The 20,478-nt window shown below is 58.3% G+C and overlaps 1 protein-coding gene across 9 annotated transcripts in view; it reads left to right on the forward strand.

Moving 5' to 3' along the window:
* IQSEC3 (IQ motif and Sec7 domain ArfGEF 3) overlaps window positions 1-20,116 on the forward strand; it is an 87,739-nt gene extending 67,623 nt beyond the window's left edge. For 2 of the 9 annotated variants that reach the window (XM_070453185.1, XM_070453187.1), the window contains 9 exons: window positions 259-381; window positions 810-976; window positions 3,406-3,545; window positions 4,894-5,019; window positions 7,064-7,163; window positions 7,277-7,438; window positions 10,518-10,610; window positions 13,302-13,378; window positions 16,635-20,116. In XM_070453185.1, the coding sequence (XP_070309286.1) occupies window positions 259-381; window positions 810-976; window positions 3,406-3,545; window positions 4,894-5,019; window positions 7,064-7,163; window positions 7,277-7,438; window positions 10,518-10,610; window positions 13,302-13,378; window positions 16,635-17,066 (1,420 nt within the window). In that variant the 3' untranslated portion in view covers window positions 17,067-20,116. Of the gene's footprint in view, window positions 1-258; window positions 382-809; window positions 977-3,405; window positions 3,546-4,893; window positions 5,020-7,063; window positions 7,164-7,276; window positions 7,439-10,517; window positions 10,611-13,301; window positions 13,379-13,436; window positions 13,517-16,634 lie in introns of all 9 variants that reach the window. The other 7 variants (XM_070453190.1, XM_070453189.1, XM_070453186.1 and 4 more) reach the window with 7 other exon arrangements.
* Window positions 20,117-20,478: the final 362 nt, after the last annotated feature.

Consider the following 20,478-nt stretch of genomic DNA (forward strand, 5'->3'; position numbering starts at 1 on the left):
GGGAGGAGGACCCTCAGCCAGCACCTTGCAGGGCTGTCTGCAGGGGGAGGCAGGGGGTGAGGAGGTCCTCTTGGGCTATGGCAAGAGACCCTGGCATGGGTAAGTCCCTCCTGGTTGGTCTCAGGCCCCCAAGTCCTGTCTTTCCTTCAAGGAGGGGTTGTCTAGCCAGCAGGTGGGCTTCGCCCTCCTCCCCAGCTCTGGCTGGTGGAGGGAGGTCCGGCCCACCGCCCTTACAACCCCCTCCCCTCCCGGCCTCAGCTGCGTGGTGGACGAGATGGACTTCTCTGCCATGGAGCTGGACGAGGCCCTGCGCAAGTTCCAGGCCCATATCCGCGTGCAGGGCGAGGCCCAGAAGGTGGAGCGGCTCATAGAGGCCTTCAGGTGGGCCCTCCCCAGCCTTCACATACGCTGGGCGTGGGGAAAGTAGGGGGCTGCCAGCTGGGGGCAGGAGTCCCCCACACTCCCAGGGAATGGAGGAAGCAGCTGGGGCTGTGAGCTGAGGACAGGAGTCCATAGGGGGCTGGTTGGGGCTTGGGGGCGGGGGTGGGAGGGTGGCAGGAGGGGAGGAAAGAACTGTCAACCAGCAGGTCTTTCCTGAGCATCAGTCTGAGGCTGGCACTGGTGGGGAGGGGGTGCCTGGGGTCTGTGGGTGCACTCCCTCGGTGGGGGTGGGGGCCAAAGTGTGGGGTGACAGGGAGGCCCCCAGGCCTAAGCCCACCCTCAGAGAGCCGGACACGTTCCCGAGTGCCCCCTTCTCTGGAGCCCGGGGAGGGCAGGGCCCTCACGCCCCACGCGCGTCCCCACCGCAGCCAGCGCTACTGCATGTGCAACCCCGAGGTGGTACAGCAGTTCCACAACCCGGACACCATCTTCATCCTGGCCTTCGCCATCATCCTGCTCAACACCGACATGTACAGTCCCAACATCAAGCCCGACCGCAAGATGATGCTGGAGGACTTCATCCGGAACCTGCGAGGTAGGGGGAGCGGAGGGGCGGGAGCACTGCTCAGAGTCTCAGTCCCCCACGGAAGGCTGTCACCCCAGTGGTCAAGGGCACTGGACACTGCTGTCTGGGCCCAGGAGGTGGCTAGCATGCCGGGCATCGGGGGAGTCCTTCATGTTCTGAGTTTCATTATCGTGTGCCTTCTCTGGCTCTTTCTCTACCCATTGTGCTGGGAACTAGTTTCTTCCTTTTATTAATAGTCTAGAAACACATGCCTCCAAATATATTGCATCTGATCATTTCCCCTCTCCTTTTTCTCTGGACTCTGTTCCTGGAACTCCTGGTTTTCAGATGTTAGACCTCCCAGTCTGAGCCTCTGACGGTAACTTTCTGTCTGCCATCTTTGTCTTCTTGTTTGACTTTCTCGAAGATGGCCCTCAGCTTTATCTTTCAAATCTTCTGCTTAACTTTTCATTTCTGCTGTCATCTTTTTCATTCTCAAGAACTCTTTTCTGCTAAGTGTTGCTCTTCAGAGCATTTTGTTCCTGCTTTGTAGATGCAATATCTTCTTATGTATCTCTGAAGATGTGAATAATATGTTTTCACTTGTTTGTTTGTTTGAGTTTCTCTTTGCTTTCTTCTAAGTTCCTTTTTCAGTTTCCCTCGTACTTTCCCTCTCTTGTGTTGGAGACTTTCCATACACAGTTGATGAAACTTGGTTGTCCATCCACATTTAGCGGTGAGCCCCTAAAAGGCTGATTAAAACTCCAAGTGGGGTTACCAACTGGGGGGCTTTCTTGTGTCGACATTTCATTAAGTTGTTTCACTGGGAGAAGTGACTGCAATATCTTTACATATTTTCCCTTGTGCTGCTCAATCCCTCAGAAATGTCCAATCTGTGGCCCAGAGGGGGGTGAGTCTCTCTGCCAACACTCTGAGAGCTTCGTGGGAAGTGGGCTTGTGGGGGTCTCCTGATACATAGACATCAGCTCCACCCCCCAGTTTTCCGCCCAGACTCTCACTCTTGGTTATGCTTAGTGTAAGTTGCTCAGTCATGTCCGACTCTTCGCAGTCCCATGGACTGTACCCACCGCGGCCCCTCTGTCCGTAGGATTTCCCAGGTAAGAATACTGGAGTGGGTTCCCATTTCCTTCTCCAACTGGTTGTGCTTGGGGTCCGCCAGCTCAGAGTTCCTGGTTCAACCCTTCCAAAGAATGAAGGCTTGGAGTGGAGGAAGGGGCAGGGATGTCTAACTGCCTTTTATTCTAATGTTCAACCGATCTTCCTATTTCGAGCCCACCTTCACCTCCAGGCCTCTGCCAGCTCCAGCGAGCTTGGTGGTTCTGAGCCTTCTAATCCCTCTGCTGGTTTCCGTTTCCACGCTCCCAGGTGTGCTGATCCATGTGCTCATTCACCCACTTTCAGGTCCCCTGCTGCCCCCGCCTCTTCCCCCGTCTCTGCCGCTTCCTTTTTCCGCGGCGTTCAGAAGGAGCAGAGGTGTGCAACCTGGCATCTCCACCTGGGAGCCCCGTGTGCTCAGTCCCTGCCCTGCTCCTCTTGGCTGCAGCCTGGCTTCTTTCAGGAGCCCTGGGGGATGCTTCTTGGTTCATCTGCCCAACTCAGAACCAAGCTCAGATGTGGAGACACGGGGTCAATCCAGAGAGTCGCTCATAGAAGGTGTAATGTCCTCTCAACACTTAAGAAAACTGCTTGGAGAGCACTTGCCCAAGATGTTTTATTTTTCATTTTTCCCTCTTGAAAAGAGGAGTGTATAGTCGTTAAAAGAAGATTTAGAAGAAGTAGAAAGAAGACTTTGTTTATTGCTTCGGTTTCTACCTCCCGGGGAAAGTTGTTTTCATGTTGGTGTACTTCCTGCTGGTGTTTCTTGTCACCAGAGTCTGATCATTACCATGAAGTGGGAGATGGGTTGGTGGTCTTGTTACTGCATCACTGCGGGGGCTGCCCTGCTCTCCTTCACTTAATGTCCCACCCCTCCTTGTGCTCCCAGCAAGGAGGGGATCTTCTCACCATCTGACAGCTAATCACTGAGCTCCCTATGGAGGGGAGGGGAGGGCCTGAAAGAGACAAGACAGCACACGGGCAGTGCCCTCATGGCGGGGCCGGAGTGGGAGATGCTAGGAGGAGCAAAGGCAGGAGCCCGGAGACTGTGATCAGAGATGAGGAGGAGGCCTGGGAGGTAGCAGCCGAGACTGTGGCTGTGGGGCACCTGGAGGTGGGGCCGGGACACATGCTGAGCCCTCGTACGGTAGGTGCTCTGGCCAGGGAGGTCATCTCTAATTTAGCAGGGGTGTGGAGCCAGCCGTTGAAGGCCTTGCAGCAGGGACAGGGCCACATCAAGGCCACCCTTGGGGAGTGTCACTCAGGTAGTGGACTTCCCTGAGTCCACTGGCTCCAGCCCCTGAACCCCCTGACCCCATCCCATCCCCACTGCTCGTCCCTAGGTGTGGATGACGGTGCCGACATCCCCAGGGAGCTGGTGGTCGGCATCTACGAGAGGATTCAGCAGAAGGAGCTCAAGTCCAACGAGGACCACGTCACGTACGTCACCAAGGTGGAGAAGTCCATCGTGGGCATGAAGACTGTAAGTGTCCACCGTGGGGTCACAGTCCTTAGCTGGCGGGGAAAAGGGAAAGGGTGAGGGGTCACTTGCCTCCCCCTCTGGCCACAGAGGCCCTGTCTCCAGCTCCTTCCCTTTCTTCCTTGCACCCTCTTCCTTCCACCTGCCTATCTCCTTATCGTCGCCTTGACCAGCTCCTGCAGTGGGAGGGGTAGAAGTGAGATGCTGGGAAAGACTGCCCGGGCTCTTGGGTTGAAGCCTCTGGAAGGCCAGTTAGGGAGGTTGGGGTGGGACGGACCTTGGGCTTCCTGGATGATCTACTGAAGAGAAGACAGGACGTGGGCTAAAGCAGGCTCTCAACCTGGGGTCTCAAACCCTTGGGGTGCCCCTGAGCTGTAGGCGGAGTCACAGTTTGCTCCAAGTTTGCAGTGGTTTTTAAGGGCAATCCTCTCTAGGTGTCCACAGAAGCTCCATATACCGCAGACATAAAAGTCTGGCCTCCATCTCCCCAATGCTCATCTCTCCGGTTCCTCCTCCCCATTGGCTGGCTCAGGGGGCAGTTTGGGGACCTTGCTGGAGGCTCTGTGCTGGACCCCTCCACCCATTCATGTGGGGTCAGCCTTTCATGGCTAGAGCCCTTCATGCTGAAGTCCCAGCCTCTGTCAGGATTGTGGACACCCCCCTGGAGCTGGCTAACACACTAGAGCAGGTTCCCAGTGTCCCTGGGACCCCCCTCCACCTTGCACACTTGTGTCTGGGTGTGCAGCCGAGAGAGGCACATCCCAGAATGTGGGGGTGCCCTCGAGGAGGCCTCGGAGGGAGAGGGGTGCACAGTGGTGGGACTTGAATGATCCAGAGGCTCTTTTCTTTCTTTCTTTCTTTTTAATGCTTATTTGTTTATTTTTGGCCGTGCTGGGTCTTTGGTGCTGTGGGGGCTTTTCTCTAGTCGTGAGGAGCAGGGGCTACTCCTTGTTGTGGAGCCTGGATTCTAGGGTGTGCGGACTTCGGTGGTTTCAGTGCATGAGCTTAATTGCTCCGCAACCTGTAGGATCTTCCCAGACCGGGGATCAAACCTGTGTCCCCTGAGCTGGCAGGTGGAGTCTTTACCACTGAGCCACCAGGGAAACCCCGGAGATGCTGTTCAATGTCCTTTCTCCACCTTTTATCCTCTTACTTCCTCCCAGCATCATGAACCCCTCTTACCCAGCCCTGCTCCCCAAGGAGCGCGAGGAAGGGGAGAGAGCCCCGGGGGGGAGAGGGGAGGTTCAGGGTCAAACCAGGCCTGCATCTGCTCCTCTGGAAACTGGTGCTGGGGGTGACGGCCGCGACCATGGGCCCCCTCCGCCCCCCGCTGAGCACCGCGTACCCCCAGGTGCTCTCGGTGCCCCATCGCCGCCTGGTCTGCTGCAGCCGACTCTTCGAGGTGACGGATGTGAACAAGCTGCAGAAGCAGGCCGCACACCAGAGGGAGGTGTTCCTGTTCAACGACCTGCTGGTGGTGAGCGGGCAGCTGAGCCAGGAGCTGAGCAGGGAGGGGCTCGGGGGCCACTCCCCCAGGGCGCTGCACAGCCTGCAGTGTGAGGCGGCCTGGGCAGACAGCATAACCTCCTCTGTAGGTTATGAAGCCAAGGCGCAGAGCTTATCTGCTCGGGTTCCCGGCCCTGGTGGGAATGGACTAGGTCCCAGAGCGTCTGCCTCCCCGTCATGATGAGAAACCTGGGGCTGGAGGGTAGAGGGCTGCACGTCCGTCTGTCCCGCAGCCTGGGAGGTGCAGGGGGTCTGAGAGCGGCCGGTACTGTTCCTGGGTCCAGGGGAGTGGACCTGGCATGTGTGTGTGTGTGCACGTGGGCGCACATGCGTGTGCATGTCTGTACATCTGTGCGGCATTCAGCCTTCGCTCTTCAGTTATGTCTGACTCTGTGACCCCATGGACTGTAGCCCACCAGGCTCCTCTGTCCATGGGATTCTCCAGGCAAGAATACTGGACTGGGTTGCCATGCCCTCCTTCAGGGAATCTTCCTGATCCAGGGATCGAACCCGAGTCTCTTATGTCTCCTGTGTTGGTAGGTGGGTTCTTTACCACTAGCGCTACCTGGGAAGCCCTTTGAACACAGGCATCCATAGAGTGAATATTTAGTGAGTGTCAGCTGTGTCCCAGGCATTGTTCTAAGTGCTAGAAAGCAGGGGTGTACGGGGTCTGGTCTCTGTCTCCTCTCCACCCCCCACCACTCTCTCCATCCATGACTCATCCCTGCACTGCCTCTAACCTTGTCCCACATCTGACGATCACACCTGAGGTCCCCCTCCAAAGAGCAGCAGAGTCAGCCCACCCACCCATGGGACTCACCTCCCTCCATGCCTCTCCTCCATCCCCACCCCCTGACCCACCAGCTATTCTCCTGAGGCTGCCGGGTTCATATCTCAGACCCTGACTTTTTCTGCTCATCATCTCCCAGACCTTGTATGACCCCCTCTCTCCCCTCATTCAGTGCAGATGTCCCCACACCTCAAAGGTGGCCTGCCCACTCACTGCCCAGTCCTTCATCCTCAAAACACATACTGGGGACTTCCCTGGCGGTCCAGTGGTTGAGACGCTTCACTGCCCCGTTAAGGAAAAAAGTACCAGTTTCTGCCGTCACCTGTATATGCATTTCTTCACTTCGCCTTTCAGCTTGTTAGGCATTAATGGATTGACCCATTGATTGACTTATGGATCCCGAGGGTCCTCCTCCCACAACCCCGGCATCCTGAGGCTGGGATTTTTCTTCTTTCATTTTGTTTTTGTTTGTTAGAAATGGTGGTCAGGGAAGGGGTCTCTAAGGAGGCCATATTTGAGTCAAGATCTAAGTGAGGAGGGGCTTCCCAGGTGGCGCTAGTGGTAAAGAACCTGCCTGCCAACACAGGAGACTTAAGAGAGCTGGGTGCCATCCCTGGGACTGGAAGATTCCCCTGGGTAAGGGCATGGCAACCCACTCCAGTATTCTTGCCTGGAGACTGCCATGGACATAGGAGCCTGGTGGGCTACAGTTCCTGGGGTCACAAAGAGCTGGACATGACTGAAGCAGCTTAGCACAGCACTAAGTGAGGAGAAGCTGCAAGGAAATAGTTGGTGCAGAGACCCACAGGGGGACCCACCCACCCTGTTCAAGCCACAGAAAGGACAGCTTGGCCTGAGCAGAGCAGGGACCAGATGAGGTGGGGGTTATAGACCAGGCCGGGAGTCCGGGCTGGGTGCTAGATGCAGTGGGAAGGGCTGCTGGACTGTTTCATGCTGTATATTGTGTGTGTGTGTATGTATGTATGCACACATGTGTGTATACATGTGTGTGAATATATCCTAAGTGTGTAAGTCTGTGTCACGTGTATATGTGTGTATGAATGTATCCTAAGTGTGTAAGTCTGCCTGGGCGTGTGTGTCCCTTTCTGTGGGTTTACTTGTGTTCACCAGAGGCCCTGGGTGTCCGCCCATCCAGGAGTGTGAGGCATGTTTATCCCACGAGCGCACACCTGTCAGTGCACGTCTGTCTCCCTCTCTTGGACAGATTCTCAAACTCTGCCCCAAGAAGAAGAGCTCCTCCACGTACACCTTCTGCAGGTCCGTGGGCCTGCTGGGCATGCAGTTCCACCTCTTCGAGAACGAGTGTAAGTCTGTCGCCTGTGGATGTGGCTAGGGGAGGGGAAGGGGCAGGCACCCCTGGGCCCAGGCCTCACCTGCAGCTGCTCACGGCCCACGGTGGCTGGGGTCTGGCTTCCAGATTACTCTCACGGCATCACCCTGGTGACCCCGCTCTCGGGCTCCGAGAAGAAGCAGGTGCTGCATTTCTGCGCCCTGGGCTTGGACGAGATGCAGAAGTTTGTGGAAGACCTGAAGGAGTCCATCGCCGAGGTGACAGAGCTGGAGCAGATCCGGATAGAGTGTAAGGATGGGGCACCCCAGACCCCCGGGTCGCTCGTAGACAGATACCCCTCTGTGGAGTGAGTGTGGGTGATCAAGGCCCCTCTGCCTTCCTGAGCCCTCCCCGCCCCTGGCCCCACTGCACCATCACAGCTGATGGAGGCTTCACAGTCAAACCGAGGCACTCGAGGGCATGTGCACGTGTAGCCAGGCTGCGGGGCTCCCTGTGGGCCCCTCGGCCACAGAACTCCGCTGGGTCTGAGCAGGACCAGGGAGCGAGCCGGCCCTAAAGATAGGCATGCCCACCAAGGGGATCCGGGCAGAGATTCTCACCCAGTCTCCCTGGACAGCCTCCTCCCTGATCCGGTTCAGATCCCCACACATCACAGCTGGTTGTTTCCTGTCTTTCATGCCTTTTAACCTGTAAGGGTCCCCCCACTTAACTTTTTCATACCGTTGTCTTTCTGAAGAGTCCCAGCTGGCTTTCTGACTGCCCCTCACCTCGGAGCTGTCTTTCCGTCCTCCAAGGAGTGCCTGTTCTCGGTTGCTGTCACTCAGGCATTGTAGACAATCTCGGAGCCCCTTCATCCATCCGGCTGGTTTACCGGTGGCTTCGGGGTTCAAGACAAGAACAGTGACAACCTGCGGTCCCTGCCCACCTGCATGCTTTCCTGTCAAGAAGCATTGCAGCAGCTTCAGAGAGCCTTTAAAGGAAAATTAAATAAGAATGGATTCAGAAACTCCAACAGAAAATAAAAAGAGACTCCAGGTCTGCCTTGCATGGCCACTTAGTTGAAAAGTAGTTCTAAATTGGTCTAAACCCCTTAGGCAGGAGGAAAGGCAGTGGGAGCTTTGAGGAGGGTGCCGATGCGCCAGGCGATGCTTCACGAGCATCCTTGGAGCACCTACTGTGTGCCTGGCGGCTTGTTTAGGTGTGCCCGGAGGGAGGCTGCAAGGACTCATGGCCTCACGGGACGAGACAGAGCAGTTAGGGGATGTGTCTAAAGTGCATATTAGAAGCCAACGACCCAACAGTTGCACTGGCGTCTGATTCCGAGGTTCATATACTTTCCAGTCTGAAAATGAGAGGCTTGTTTCTGTTTCTAATTTCCTAAGAAAGCAGTGAAATCAGGTTAAAACAGAAAACTCTCCCGACCAGCGCATATAACTAAACTCATTAATGCCTGGTGCAGGGAGGGTGTAATTTCCCTTTCTGCTGTAGGTGGGCAGTGTGACTTCAGGGGCATCACAGGCTCCTTTCAATGCCATCTTAGCTGTTGGTCTGGAACATTCTCAAGGATACACCCTCACCTTGTCAGAATGTCAGAATGTCCCACATGCAGCTGGAGAGTCCAGCGCCCAAGGCAGGCGCAAACCTGGCTGCGCATGGGACTCTCCCCATCAGCCTGGGAGGAGTGTATCTGCCCCTCTGAGAACAAAGGGGTTGACATCGCCAGGATCTGGGTGCTACGGGTGAATATCCTCTCCTGCTGTGCAGAGCTCACATCTGCTCCTGCTCTTCCGGTGGAGAGAAAGGGAAGAAAGCTGAGCAAAGAGGACAGGTTGCTCAGGAAGGCCGGGAGGAAAGAAAAGAGAAAAAGGAAAACAACAGCCAGTGTTCCTGTGTATCGAGCCTTTACTACATGCCTGGCCCTGGGCTGAATGCTGTGCCTGTCGAATGATTTAATTCCTGACACATCTTTCCAGTAGCTGAGTAGTATTATCTTCATTTTGCAAATAAGGAAACTGAGTCTAACAGAACTTAAGGAAGTGGCCCCAAATTCACGAGATCCGTGACAAAACAAGACTGGGCTCCTCGCTGATTTCTCCGAAGCCAAGGCGGCCCGTTTGGGGAGAGAGGAGCACCTCTCCGTTCAGTAAAATTATTGAGTATCGACTGATGGTGCGGTTCAGACAGTCGGCACAAATGGTTCTGGTTTGGGGTTTGCGAGCCGGTGTCCCCAGATTACAGATGACTAGTTGCTAGAGTGCGTGTGTGTTCAGTCGTGTCTGACTCTTTGCGACTCCAGGGACTATAGCCCGCCATGCTCCTCTGTCCATGGGATTCTTCAGGCAGGAATATTGGAGTGGGTTGCCATTCCCTTCTCTGGGGGAAATCCAGACCCTGGGATTGGACCCATGCCTCCTTCTTTGGCAGGTGGATTCTTTACTACTGGCAACACCTGGGAAGCCCCCTAGAGAGGCCGAAAATGGAACCCAGGAGAGTAGCTTTAACACAGGGAACTTTAGTGATGTCTCCTGGAAAAGAGGAACTGAAGAGGGATGTAATAACAGCTGTCGAATCCCCAAGGAGGGTAACTGGCCTTTCTCCAGCACCACTGAGGACCGACAGGAAGGAATCGGCTTTTCGTGTAGAGAGAGGAACTAAAGCTGAGTAGCAGGCAGACCAACTCAATGGACACGAGTCTGAGCAAAGTCCAGGGAGGTGGTGAAGGACAGGGAAGCCTGGTCCCTGCAGTCCATGGGGTCTCGAAGAGTCGGACACCACTGAGCGACTGAGCAACAAGGCAACAAAGCAGACAGGCATCCACCGGAGCCTCAGCAGCTGGGTAACCCCTTCTCAGGGGAGCTCGGCCGGCGGACACAGTGGGCGGACAGGACGGCTCCAGCGCTGGTGAGGCGCTAGCTACACCATGTGAGCCTTCCATGTCGTCCTAGGAGCTGATGCGTGTTAAGCTCCTGACAAGCCTGAGTGCCTTGATGTCTTTTCTCCTGCGACCCTCTTAATGATCCTATGAAGTAGACACTGTTGTCCCCATAACAGAGGCACAGAGAGGTTAAGTAACCCGCCTGAAGCCACACAGCCAGGCAGCATCAGAGCCAAGATGCAGACCTGGGTGGTTGCCCCCCTCTTGTCAACCTCGCCCCCCTCCTCTCGGGCTGTCAGAGCAGGGGCTGGCATCCCTGCCTCTGGAGGGGGAACTGAGGCTTCAGCAGGCACTGAACTGGCCGTGAAGTGGGAAATTAGGTGCCATGTGTTCAGGAGACCCTCCCCTCTCCCCCCACTCTCCCCCATCTCTCACCCGTCTGTGTGCTGGGGTCCGGGTTTCTCTCTGTTCACGAGCTTCTCTGTTTCCCAGGGGAGCTGGAGAAGCAGCAAGGAACAAAGACTCTCTCCTTCAAGGCCGGGGGAGCCCAGGGGGACCCGCAGTCCAAGCAAGGATCGCCCACAGGTGAGCTCCAGATCTGGGGCCCCTCCTGAGTGGAGGCCCCACTCACATCCCAGCCTTGGGGTCCTGGGGGATTCGGGCAAGGGAGATGCTGCTTTCCATGGCCCAACCTCCTGGGGCCTCAGCAGTGGGAGCGGGTGGAAGGCGAGAGAAAAATGTGTCCACTGACAAAGGTCACTGTCCTCCTGGAGGTGTCGGGACCCTGGGCCCCTCGCTGTCTGCAGACTGCTGGTGTGCGGGGTGGGGGCATTTGCGGCGGGGAGCAGGAAAGAAGAAAGGTGGCCAGAAGGGTCTGGATATCTCGGTTTGCCCCCTCCAGACCTTTTCCTAAGGGGCCACCAGCACTCTCTCATCCTAGGTCTGAGTCAGCCTCCTGAAACCCACATGAATCCTCAAACCCAGTGTCTCAAATGGTTTCTCCAGGTTGAATTATTCACTCCAGATGAATTCAGCCAGCTTCAGATTTTCTGCCACCTTTGGCCATGTTCTGTAGACCTCTTCCTCCCTTCCCTTGGCCCCCCTCCTTCTTTTCCACCTCCGGCCCCCTCCTTCCCCCAACCTGCAGGGAGAAGACTGGCCTCCACTCCCGTCCCACCTGCCCCCAAAGAAAAAGGAATCAGAAGGAGAGGTGGCATAAGAATTAAAACCCAGCCCCACAAACCCTAGCAAACCATCCGGGACTCTTCACTAATGAATTAATTCAGTCATTCATCCTTACAGTAATGAACTCTTATTGAGCACCTGCTGTGTGCCTCATGCCAAGCCCTGGGAAACCAGGCTCCCAGCAGGACGTCAGTTTGAGCTGAGCCTCCAGTGGGCTCCATGCTGGTCCCAACCCCCCCTGGTTACGGCCATGGCGCTGAGATGCTGTGACAGCATCACAGGACCAGCCCCACCAGCTGGGAGATGAGATTGGTTTTCCAAGCACGGGCTTTGCTCACGGAGACCCTCACTGTGATGTCTCCTCTGTGTGTGGGTCTGACCCGCCACCATGAGTTCCTAATTGTCCACCTGCCCTGTTGTCAGCGGCCCCTTTATGTCTGAGGTCACAGCACATGCCTGTTTTCACAGCTGTTTAAACCCCGGAGTCAGACCTCAGCTGTGGCTGATTCCCGAACACCCCGCCCCACTCTCTGCAGCACAGCCCATCTCCCGGGGTAGCTGCAGCCCCCGGCCTCCCGCCCACCCACGTGCATCTCCAGGGCCTTGTCCATTAGCTCCCTCCCCAGCGGGGTCCTCGGTTCGAAACACTGGCCCAGCTTCCTCTTGTGTTACAGAAAGCAGAGGGGTGGGCATCGCAGGGAGTGGGTGCCCTCCCAGGGGTGTGAGAAACCAGAGGGCCCTGGCAGAGGGCTCTAGGATGCTGCTGGGGGTGGGGGTGGGAGTCAGGGGTGACTGAGTTGGAAGAAGTCCTCAAGCTGTCCCTGGGGGTACACAGGGTGTGCCAGGCCCATCAGAAAGCCTTCATATATATGAAATCTAAAAAAAAAAAAATGGTATAGATGATCTCATTTGCAAAGCAGAAATAGAGATGTAGATGTAGAGAACAAATGTATGGATACCAAGGCAGGAAGGAGGGGTGGGACAAACTGGGAGAATGGGATTTATATATATATACACTACTATGTATAATAGAGATAACTAATGAGAACCTACTGTACAGCCCAGGGAACTCTACTCAGGGCTCTGCTGTGACCTGAATGGGAAGGGAATCCAAAAAAAAGAGGGGATGTGTGTATATGTATGGGACTTTCCAGGTGGCTCAGTGGTGAAAAATTCACCTGCCAATACAGGAGACACAAGAGATGCAGGTTCGATCCCTGGGTAGGGAAGATCCCCTGGAGGAGGAAATGGCGACCCACTCCAGTATTCTTGCCTGGAGAATCGCATGGACGGAGGAGCCTGGCGGGCGACAGTCCATGGGGTCGCAAAGAGTCGGACACGACTGAGTGACTGAGCAGCAGCAGCGTGTCTACGTCTGGGCGATTCGCTTTGCTGCAGAAACTAACACAGCCTGTAAAGCTATACTCCAATAAAAAGTAATGGAAAAGAAAAGAAAGCCCTCATAGATAGGAATTCTCTGGCGGTCCAGTGGCCTGCACTTCCAATGCAGGGGTCACAGGTCTGTTTCCTGGGTCAGGGAACTAAGAACCTACATGCTTCAGGGCTCGGCCAAAAAAAAATTGTTTTAAAAAAAGAAATCCCTGGTAGCCATCACAGACTGCTGTTAGCTGCGCCAGGCTGTGCCCTGGGGCGCGTGCAGCTCACTGAATCCTCAGCACTCAGCTCGGTAGCAGGAACAAGAAAGGAACGGGGCCTCTCCCGTCACAGAGTCTGTGCCACAGACACTCAGGAGTCCCCGGGAGCCAAGAACCAAGGCCTCCTCACAGCCACTCCGCACAGTCCGTCCGGGGCTCTGATAGGGTAAAGGAGATTCGACAATACCCAGCAAGGAAAAAAACGGGCCCAGAGAGGTGTAGCATCTTGCCCAAGGTCACACAGCTGCTCAGTGGCAGAGCTGGGCTCAGGCATCAAGTCTGTTGCTGCCCACAGTTGTGGGGCCCCTGGAGGCTCCAGCAGGATGCCAGGTTGGGAGGTGTGGGGTGTGATGGGGCGGGTGGGGGGGGTGGTAGGCAGGGCTTTGTGCAGGAACAGGGCGGTGGAGAGTGAGCCCTGTGCTCTTTGCATTCAAAGCCAAAAGGGAAGCGGCGGCCGTGGGGGAGAAGGCGGCGGAGAGCGCGGTGGAGGTGAGTGGAGGCCTGGTTGCCCAGGTGAGTGTGTCTGCGTGCCCCGCCCTCTTCTCACTGTCTCTGTTGTTTCTCTTCTCAGGTTTTAATCAATGCCTCCCCAGCCCGACTCACCATATTACCAATTTCAAGAGATACAATTAAAAGTTACTGCTAGCATGGGTAATGCACTCTTCCAGCGCCTAATTAAGCCGCAGTGCCCCCTCCAGTTCCCTGGACGCCCAGCCCACCGAGCCCCCCAGGCTGAGCTCCCAGACTAACACGTGCAGATGAAGCCCCCCGCACCCCCACTGCATCCCTCCACAGTCCCCTAAACCCACCGCCCCACGCATGCTATGGTCCTGATGCCCCATGTCCCCCTCCCACATCCTGCCAGCCTCTGTGGAGGGAGCCTGGCCCCTCCGAGAATCACACCTCAGGTCCAGTCCCCAAGTTGAAGCCTCTGGGGAAAGTGGGGACGGCTGGGAGGGTACAGTGTCTGCCCAACACAGCTGAGCCACCTGGAAAGCTGGCCATGGTGTGGGATATGCGGGAGAAAGTGAGGCAAGGTGGGACTGGGGTTGTCTTAGGGCTTCTCCTTGGAAGGGTGGGGTGGGCGCTGCTGTGTCTGAAGACCCTCCAAGTTGGACGGAAGGGACTGGTGGAGTGGCAGTGGCAGCTGGTCCCTGCCAGCCCTGGAGCGCCACCTGGGAGGGGGCGTGCAGTCACCCTGCGAGCCTGGGGACCCCAGCCCTCCCCACTGGCTCCCCTCGGACCCCCGTGAGCCCCTCACTCATTTCTGCCAGGCCCTCATGCTCACACAGACCCCCCACTCCAAGCTGGAGGAGCCCCCTCTTAGGGCCCTGGGGGGAGGAGCCCTGCCCCCAGCCTGACTGAGCTCGGGGAAGCCCCAGGACACCCTCACTCTCCCCATGGCCCCCACCCCCCACACACCTGTGTCTGGAGGAGGCACCTTCACACGGAGGAGCTTCCTGCCCCAGCAGCTGGCAAGCCCCCAGGGTGGGTATTCCATCCTCCGCGACCACCACCCCCCTGCCCATCTTCCTGCAGCTGCCCGTTCTCCAGCCTTGCAGATAAACACCGCAAGTTACCAGCCCTGCCCGTGCCTTCGAACCCCTGCCCAGGGAGGACCACGGTCTGGGGGCCCTTCGCCCCGTCCTCCCCTGGTCCAGAGGGCCACGTGGCTATCTGCAAGGCTAGCCCCAGGGCCCCGCCAGCCTCCGCTCCCCTGCACCGAGGGTAGCCTTGCCTCCCACCTCTCTGCTGGACCCCAAGCTCCCCGCGTCCTCCGCTCCCCACCCCCGTCACTGCCTGGCCGCCTGCTGGCAGGCGCTTCTCCGGCTTGTCTGAGCTGTCAGGCTTGCTACTCATGTTCCATCCCTTCCCCTCTCTCTCTCTTCTTTCTTTCATCAGCAGGGAGGGGGGGCGGTCAGAATGACAGAATGTTCTGCTGTCACTTCTTGCTTTTCACTTTACTATTAAAGATAAGGATGGGCCAGCTTGGGTGGGGCAGAGGGAGGTGCAGACAGCGGAGCGGGGATCAGGGACAGGGAGCGGAGGAGGAGGTGCAGGGTGAGACCAGAGCTGCGGCCCCAGCGGGGCTCAAGAGTCTGAACTGGATAGTCAGGCGTTTGCCCCGAGAGGGGCTGCGGTAAAGTCTGCGGGCAGTGAGCAGAAAGCTTGACCCCATGGTCTCAGGCCACTTCCTCTCGGGGAATAACTCAGAATAGAGTAGAATAGAGTGGGGGAATAACTCAGAATAACTCAAAGCAGGTGGGGAAAAGAGCCGCCACCCCCACCCCCACCCCCCAGCGGATGGAAGGAAGCCTTCTGTCGCAATGAGGACCACAGAGGACTCCTCCAGAGGGAGGGAGACGCAGCCCTGCTCTGCCCTGTCTGGGCACTGAGGGGCTTGGGGACTCCTTTGTTGGAATAGGGCAGGGAGTAGTGGGGGGAAGAAGCTCAGGCCTAGAAAACGCTGCCAAGGTAAAGGTTGAGAATGGAGAGTAGAGCCCACGGCTTGAAGACCCTGGAGGTGGGGGCTTGTGAAAACCAAAGAAGCGGGGCTGGAGTGGGGGGATAAGGAGCAGGACTGGAGAGCCAAGTAACCCGTCAGGGCAGCACCCGGACCCAGGAAGGGGGAGTTCTTGACATTGCACCTTTTGCCAGTAAATAGGGTCAGGACCTGCTGGCTTAGAGCTCTGAGATGGTGTAGGGCAGGGCCATCGTGGTTTAGCCTGGCTATAGGCTCCTTTGCAGCCTTGGTATTCCCCCATCCTGAGCCTGAGGGGTGATGCCCCCAGGACTGTCGGGAGCAACCCCAGAGGTAAGAGTCTCAGCCACCCCTGGAAAGGTCCAAGGGTCCAGAAAGGCTTGTGTGTCACATCTACAGGGTGGAGTGCTGGAGGAATGAGGAATTACTTAAACCCTCCTCCTTCCAGAATCCTGCTATTTATTCTACCATCCCTGCTAGCAAGAGGAGGACAGGCTAGTCCCCAGTGCCCATGGAGGGAGGGGCCACCCCTCACAATCCAACCCAGGGGGAAAAGTGGGGGTCCTTTCTGGGTTCCCCCTCTGGCAGCAGGACAGATTTCTCCAGGACCCAGCTTGGGCCAGAAAGGCAGCTGAGGGCCTGACTGTGGCTGGACTCTGCTCTTGAATGTGTGGGCATGGCCCCGGGGAGTCTGGGAGGATGGGGCATGTCCAGACTGCCCCTTGGGGTCCCTGGAATTTCGGGGTTTTGACACCTTTGTGATTCCACAGTGATGAAGAGGCCTTGCTTTAACAAAGCTGGTGGGAGGGGAGGGGCTTGCAAGGCTGAAAGCCACCTGCCTCCTGACCCTGTCCCTGTGTCCCCAGCACACCCCTGGGAGACAGGGAGGCGGTAGAGATACTCCTGCTTTTCCAGCTTGAGGCCGGTGGGGAGACTGGTGGGTGCTCCCACGTGGCCCAGGGCTGCCCAGAAGGTCTGTGAGGTCAAACTGCATAACCTGAGTCCACTGGTCCAACTGACCACCCCACAGACAGGAGCCAGGAGGCTCGGCTGGAGCAGAACATAGCTGTCTCTGGGCTCCGCCCGAGCCCAGCACCTCTGCCTGGCAGCCGGGTGCCCTCTAGGTGGCAGAGAAATGGGGAGTGGGGCCTGCAAACCCCTGATGGGCACAAGAACTGGGAAAGGGGTGAGGGTGGGCGGGGAGGGAGGCCCGGGAGGGAGGCCAGTCCCAGCAGCTGGGAATTAGTCTTGTAACATTTCATACTTCTCTGGCTGTTTCTAAACTAGGTGTCAATTCACAACAGGCTTCAGGTGTCCCCGCACAGCTCCGGGCCGGGGGCCGAGAGGGGAGTGCCGTTGCCAGACCTGCAGCCTAGCCCCTCGAGGGAGCAGCCCCCACCAACGCCGCCACCGCCGCCGCCCACGCCCCCCGGGACCCTGGTGCAGTGCCAGCAGATAGTCAAAGTCATTGTTCTGGACAAGCCCTGCCTGGCCCGCATGGAGCCCCTCCTGAGCCAGGCTCTCTCCTGCTACGCCCCAGCCTCCTCCGACTCCTGCAGCTCCACGCCCCTGGGCGGCCGGGGCTCCCCGGTCAAGGTGGCCCACCGGCCCCCGCTGCCCCCGCCCCCACCCCCCTACAACCACCCACACCAGTTCTGCCCGCCCGGCTCCCTGCTGCACCAACGTCGCTGCTCCAGCGGCTCCAGGAGCCTGGTGTAGACACGCCCCCCACCCCCCCACGCTCCTGTCGCAGAGGGAGGGGGCCACGCCAGGGCCCCCACTGCCCCTCCGCCCGCTGCTCCCCACGCCCGGCACGCCGCGTTCCTGGTCACCCGTCACTGTCATTTTCGAGAGAGAACTCCCGTCCCTGGCACTTGGTTTGCTCGGCCCAAGCTTCCATTCCTCAGTTGAGCAGCCCTCCCCTCCAATCTGCCGGGCTTCCTGGCTCCCTGGGGCCCCACCCGGCCCTTCACAGCTAGGCCTCTTCTACCCCGACCACCCCTCCAGCTGCTTGGACCAGGGACTGAGGGCGACAGGAGCTGAGGGCCTAACCAGCTTCCTGGGCCGGGTCTGCGGGGCCCTGGGCCTCAGGCTGGGCGGGCAGGTATGACAGCTATGGGCTGGCACCCGAGCCTTGCACAGAAGGTGGTCTGGCTCCTGCCCCAGCACTGGGCGCGCCACACTGTGTGGGGGCCACTTGGCCCTGGATCCCTGGAGCCGCCAGGTCAGGGGGAGGCCTGGGGAAAGGGGTGGGTTTCTCTGATGCCCCTCTCCACCCCTCAGCCCAGCCATCTCAGGAGGCCGCTCCTCTGTGCCCTGGGGACGTTGACCCTTCTGGCCCCGGGGACGGGGGGCTTCTGCTTCCTCTGGGGCTGGGGTGCTGCCTGCCCCGGGGGCTGCTGAGACTTCAGGAAACGGGGAAGGGGAGGGGCGCCCTTCAGCTCTTTCTCAGTCAGGTCCACAGAGTCAAGGAATCATGAGGTCATGTAGCTACAAAATGTACCCTTTATAGAGTTTCTTGTTCTCTAGCCCCAAAGAGTGTCAAGTGTGTGCCCGGGGCATTAACACGCACACACACAGGAGAACTGGGTCCTCCCCAAGTAGAAGCAGAAACAGGGAGAGGCCGGTTTTGCCCAGGGGCAGACGCAACCAGCAGAGTGAGGACTCCCACCCACCCAGGTCAGGCACCCCCTCCCCACCCCCCGTCCCCGGAATGACTTCCGTGGCCTCCACGAGGGCCATGGATGCAGAAGTGGGCGAGAGGTGCCCACGCAGAAATACCCATGCAGAAGCAGATGCTCAGAGACTTGGCATCTCCCCACCCCCCGCCGCCACCCTCAACTAGCCCTCTTAACTCCCGCCCCCACTCCAGAAGGCAGCAGGCCCGCCTCCAGTAGGGGTGGCTGCAAGCGTCCCTACACCCTCGAAACCACGAAGGAGAGCCACGCAGGGCTCGCTGGTCTCCCCAGGGCCCGGCAGAGCCAGAGCCAGCCTCTGTGCGACCCCTCTGTGTGCTGGCCAGCCCGCCCCAGTCACGGCCCTTCCAGGGATGGTCTGTTCCCCACCAGGCTGGACCCTCCTCTGGTCCTGAGCTGACAGCGAAATGCCATCCTCCGTTAAGGGTCCTGCCGCTCGGGGCCCGGGTCCGAGACATCCCAAGAGATGGCAGTTGAACACCGGACCTAGAGTGAATTCACTTCTCCCCAGCCCCACTCCACGCCCCAGCTGCAGGCCCAGGGCCGCGAGGAGGCACAATTCCTCCCTCTCTCAGAGATCCCAGGTGACCTAGTTTTGTGTGTACGTGTGTGAGCACAGGCATCACTGTGATGTCACCCAGTGAGTGTATTTCTGGCTCTGTCTTTGTCAGCCCGTGTTCATACTGTGTGACCAATTTACCGCCTGAGACCGTCTGTGCCCCCCTGTCCCCCACCGAGTCCTTGTTGTCCTGGCCCCCCTCCTGTGTCTTTTCTGTAACAGGGTCGCTCCAATCAGAGTCTTTCCAAATGGAGCGGCCGACCAACGGGGTGCACGGGTCAGGTTCACACGCCCGGTGCCTGAGGCCTGGGAGCAGGGGTGTGGGCTCAGAAGGAAAAGGATGTGTCTACGGGGTGGGGGTCGTGGGGACCCTTGTCATCTGCTCCCACAGCTGACCAAGTGCCCCCTCCCACTCTGCCGATGCCCAGCCTTTCCAGGTCGGGACCAGCAGGGGGCTCAGGGCGGGCGCATGCGTGGTCCTCTCCACTGAGGATGCGAAGCTCAGGGGTCTGAGTGCCCTTCCCCAGATAGGGCTTCACCCCTAGCGCCCCCCCACTGCCGCCCCTTCCCCCCAACCCCTCCCGGTCACTGCTGTGGCTGCCCTGGACTCCAGTGGCGCCCTGGGAATGCCGGCCCCAGGAAGCAGTCCAGGCTGGAGTCAGCAGCATGTGGAGCCCACCCTGAGCTATGAGGGGCTTTAACCCCCGCAGGCCTGGGACAGGGGGCGGCAGGGCCTCCCCAGAGTCAGGGGAGCAAGGTTTCCAGCCTCTGAACCTCCCTCCTCTGATGGGCCAAACGGCTAGGCTTGGGGCCCGCCTCTGTGCCGGGCCCCAGAGCAGACCCCCAGACAACTGGGACGAGCCTCGGGCCCTCCGCACAGCTGTGGTCATGTCAGGGCCCCCCACCCTCTGGGAGGGCCCAATGGAGGTGCTGTTGGTCTCCTGCCCCCCAGCCCCTACCAAGGGGTCCATGGGATGCTGCTTAAGCCCCTGAGACACGGCCTCCTGGGCAGATGCACACTGACCCCAAGGTGGCCCTGCTCTGTCCATGCTCCAGGCCTTACTTTGGGGACCCGGCCCCTTCCCGGTTTCACCCATTTGTCCCCACCTGCAGAATCAGGAGATGAACCTAGCTTCCCCCACCCTGCGGGGCCAGCCCACCTCCGAGCTGGAGCTGGCATGCACAGGCAGCCACCCACGTGCTCAGCCCTGACCCAGCTGCCCCGGCCCCCCACAGCCTGCCAGACGTCCGTGTGCCAGTAGGCTTCCCTGCCAACCACCCATCTGTCTGTCCCCGTGTCCTGCTGCACATACATCCTCGCTGCGCCCCTGCTGTCGCCGCGTACGCCCCCTCACCCGTCGAGAGCAGCCTCTCAAGGGAAAGAGAAGCAAGGTGGCTGCACCCAGCGACCAATCCAAATGGCAAATATTTTGTAACAAAATAGCCCAGAGGTATTTTATCTGTTCAATTCATAGAGTTTTAGAGATTATATTGAAATATGTCACTTGAGCAAATGGTGTCAGTTCTATTTCTTTCGTGGGGGGGTCTACCTCAAGTCAGATCTTGGTGAGACCACAGAGGCTGAGAGCAGCAGCCGGGTCTCCTCTGGCCATGGGGGTCTCCTCCTCCTCCCCCTGTGAACAGGGAGCCCCTTCATGCACAAAGGGCGCAGACTCCCCTGGTGGTCCAGAGGTTCAGAATCTGCCTGCCAGTGGATCTGGGAAGATCCCACATGTGGCAGGGCGACTGAGCCCGAGTGCCGCAACTACAGAAGCCCGCAAGACCTAGAGCCCGCCTCCGCAACAAGAGAAGAGCCCCACTCATCACAACAAGAAAAGGCCTGCGTGCAGCAAGGAAGACCCACTGCAGCCAAAAT

Source organism: Odocoileus virginianus, chromosome 23 (assembly GCF_023699985.2).
Source record: "Odocoileus virginianus isolate 20LAN1187 ecotype Illinois chromosome 23, Ovbor_1.2, whole genome shotgun sequence".
Lineage (NCBI taxonomy): Eukaryota > Metazoa > Chordata > Mammalia > Artiodactyla > Cervidae > Odocoileus > Odocoileus virginianus.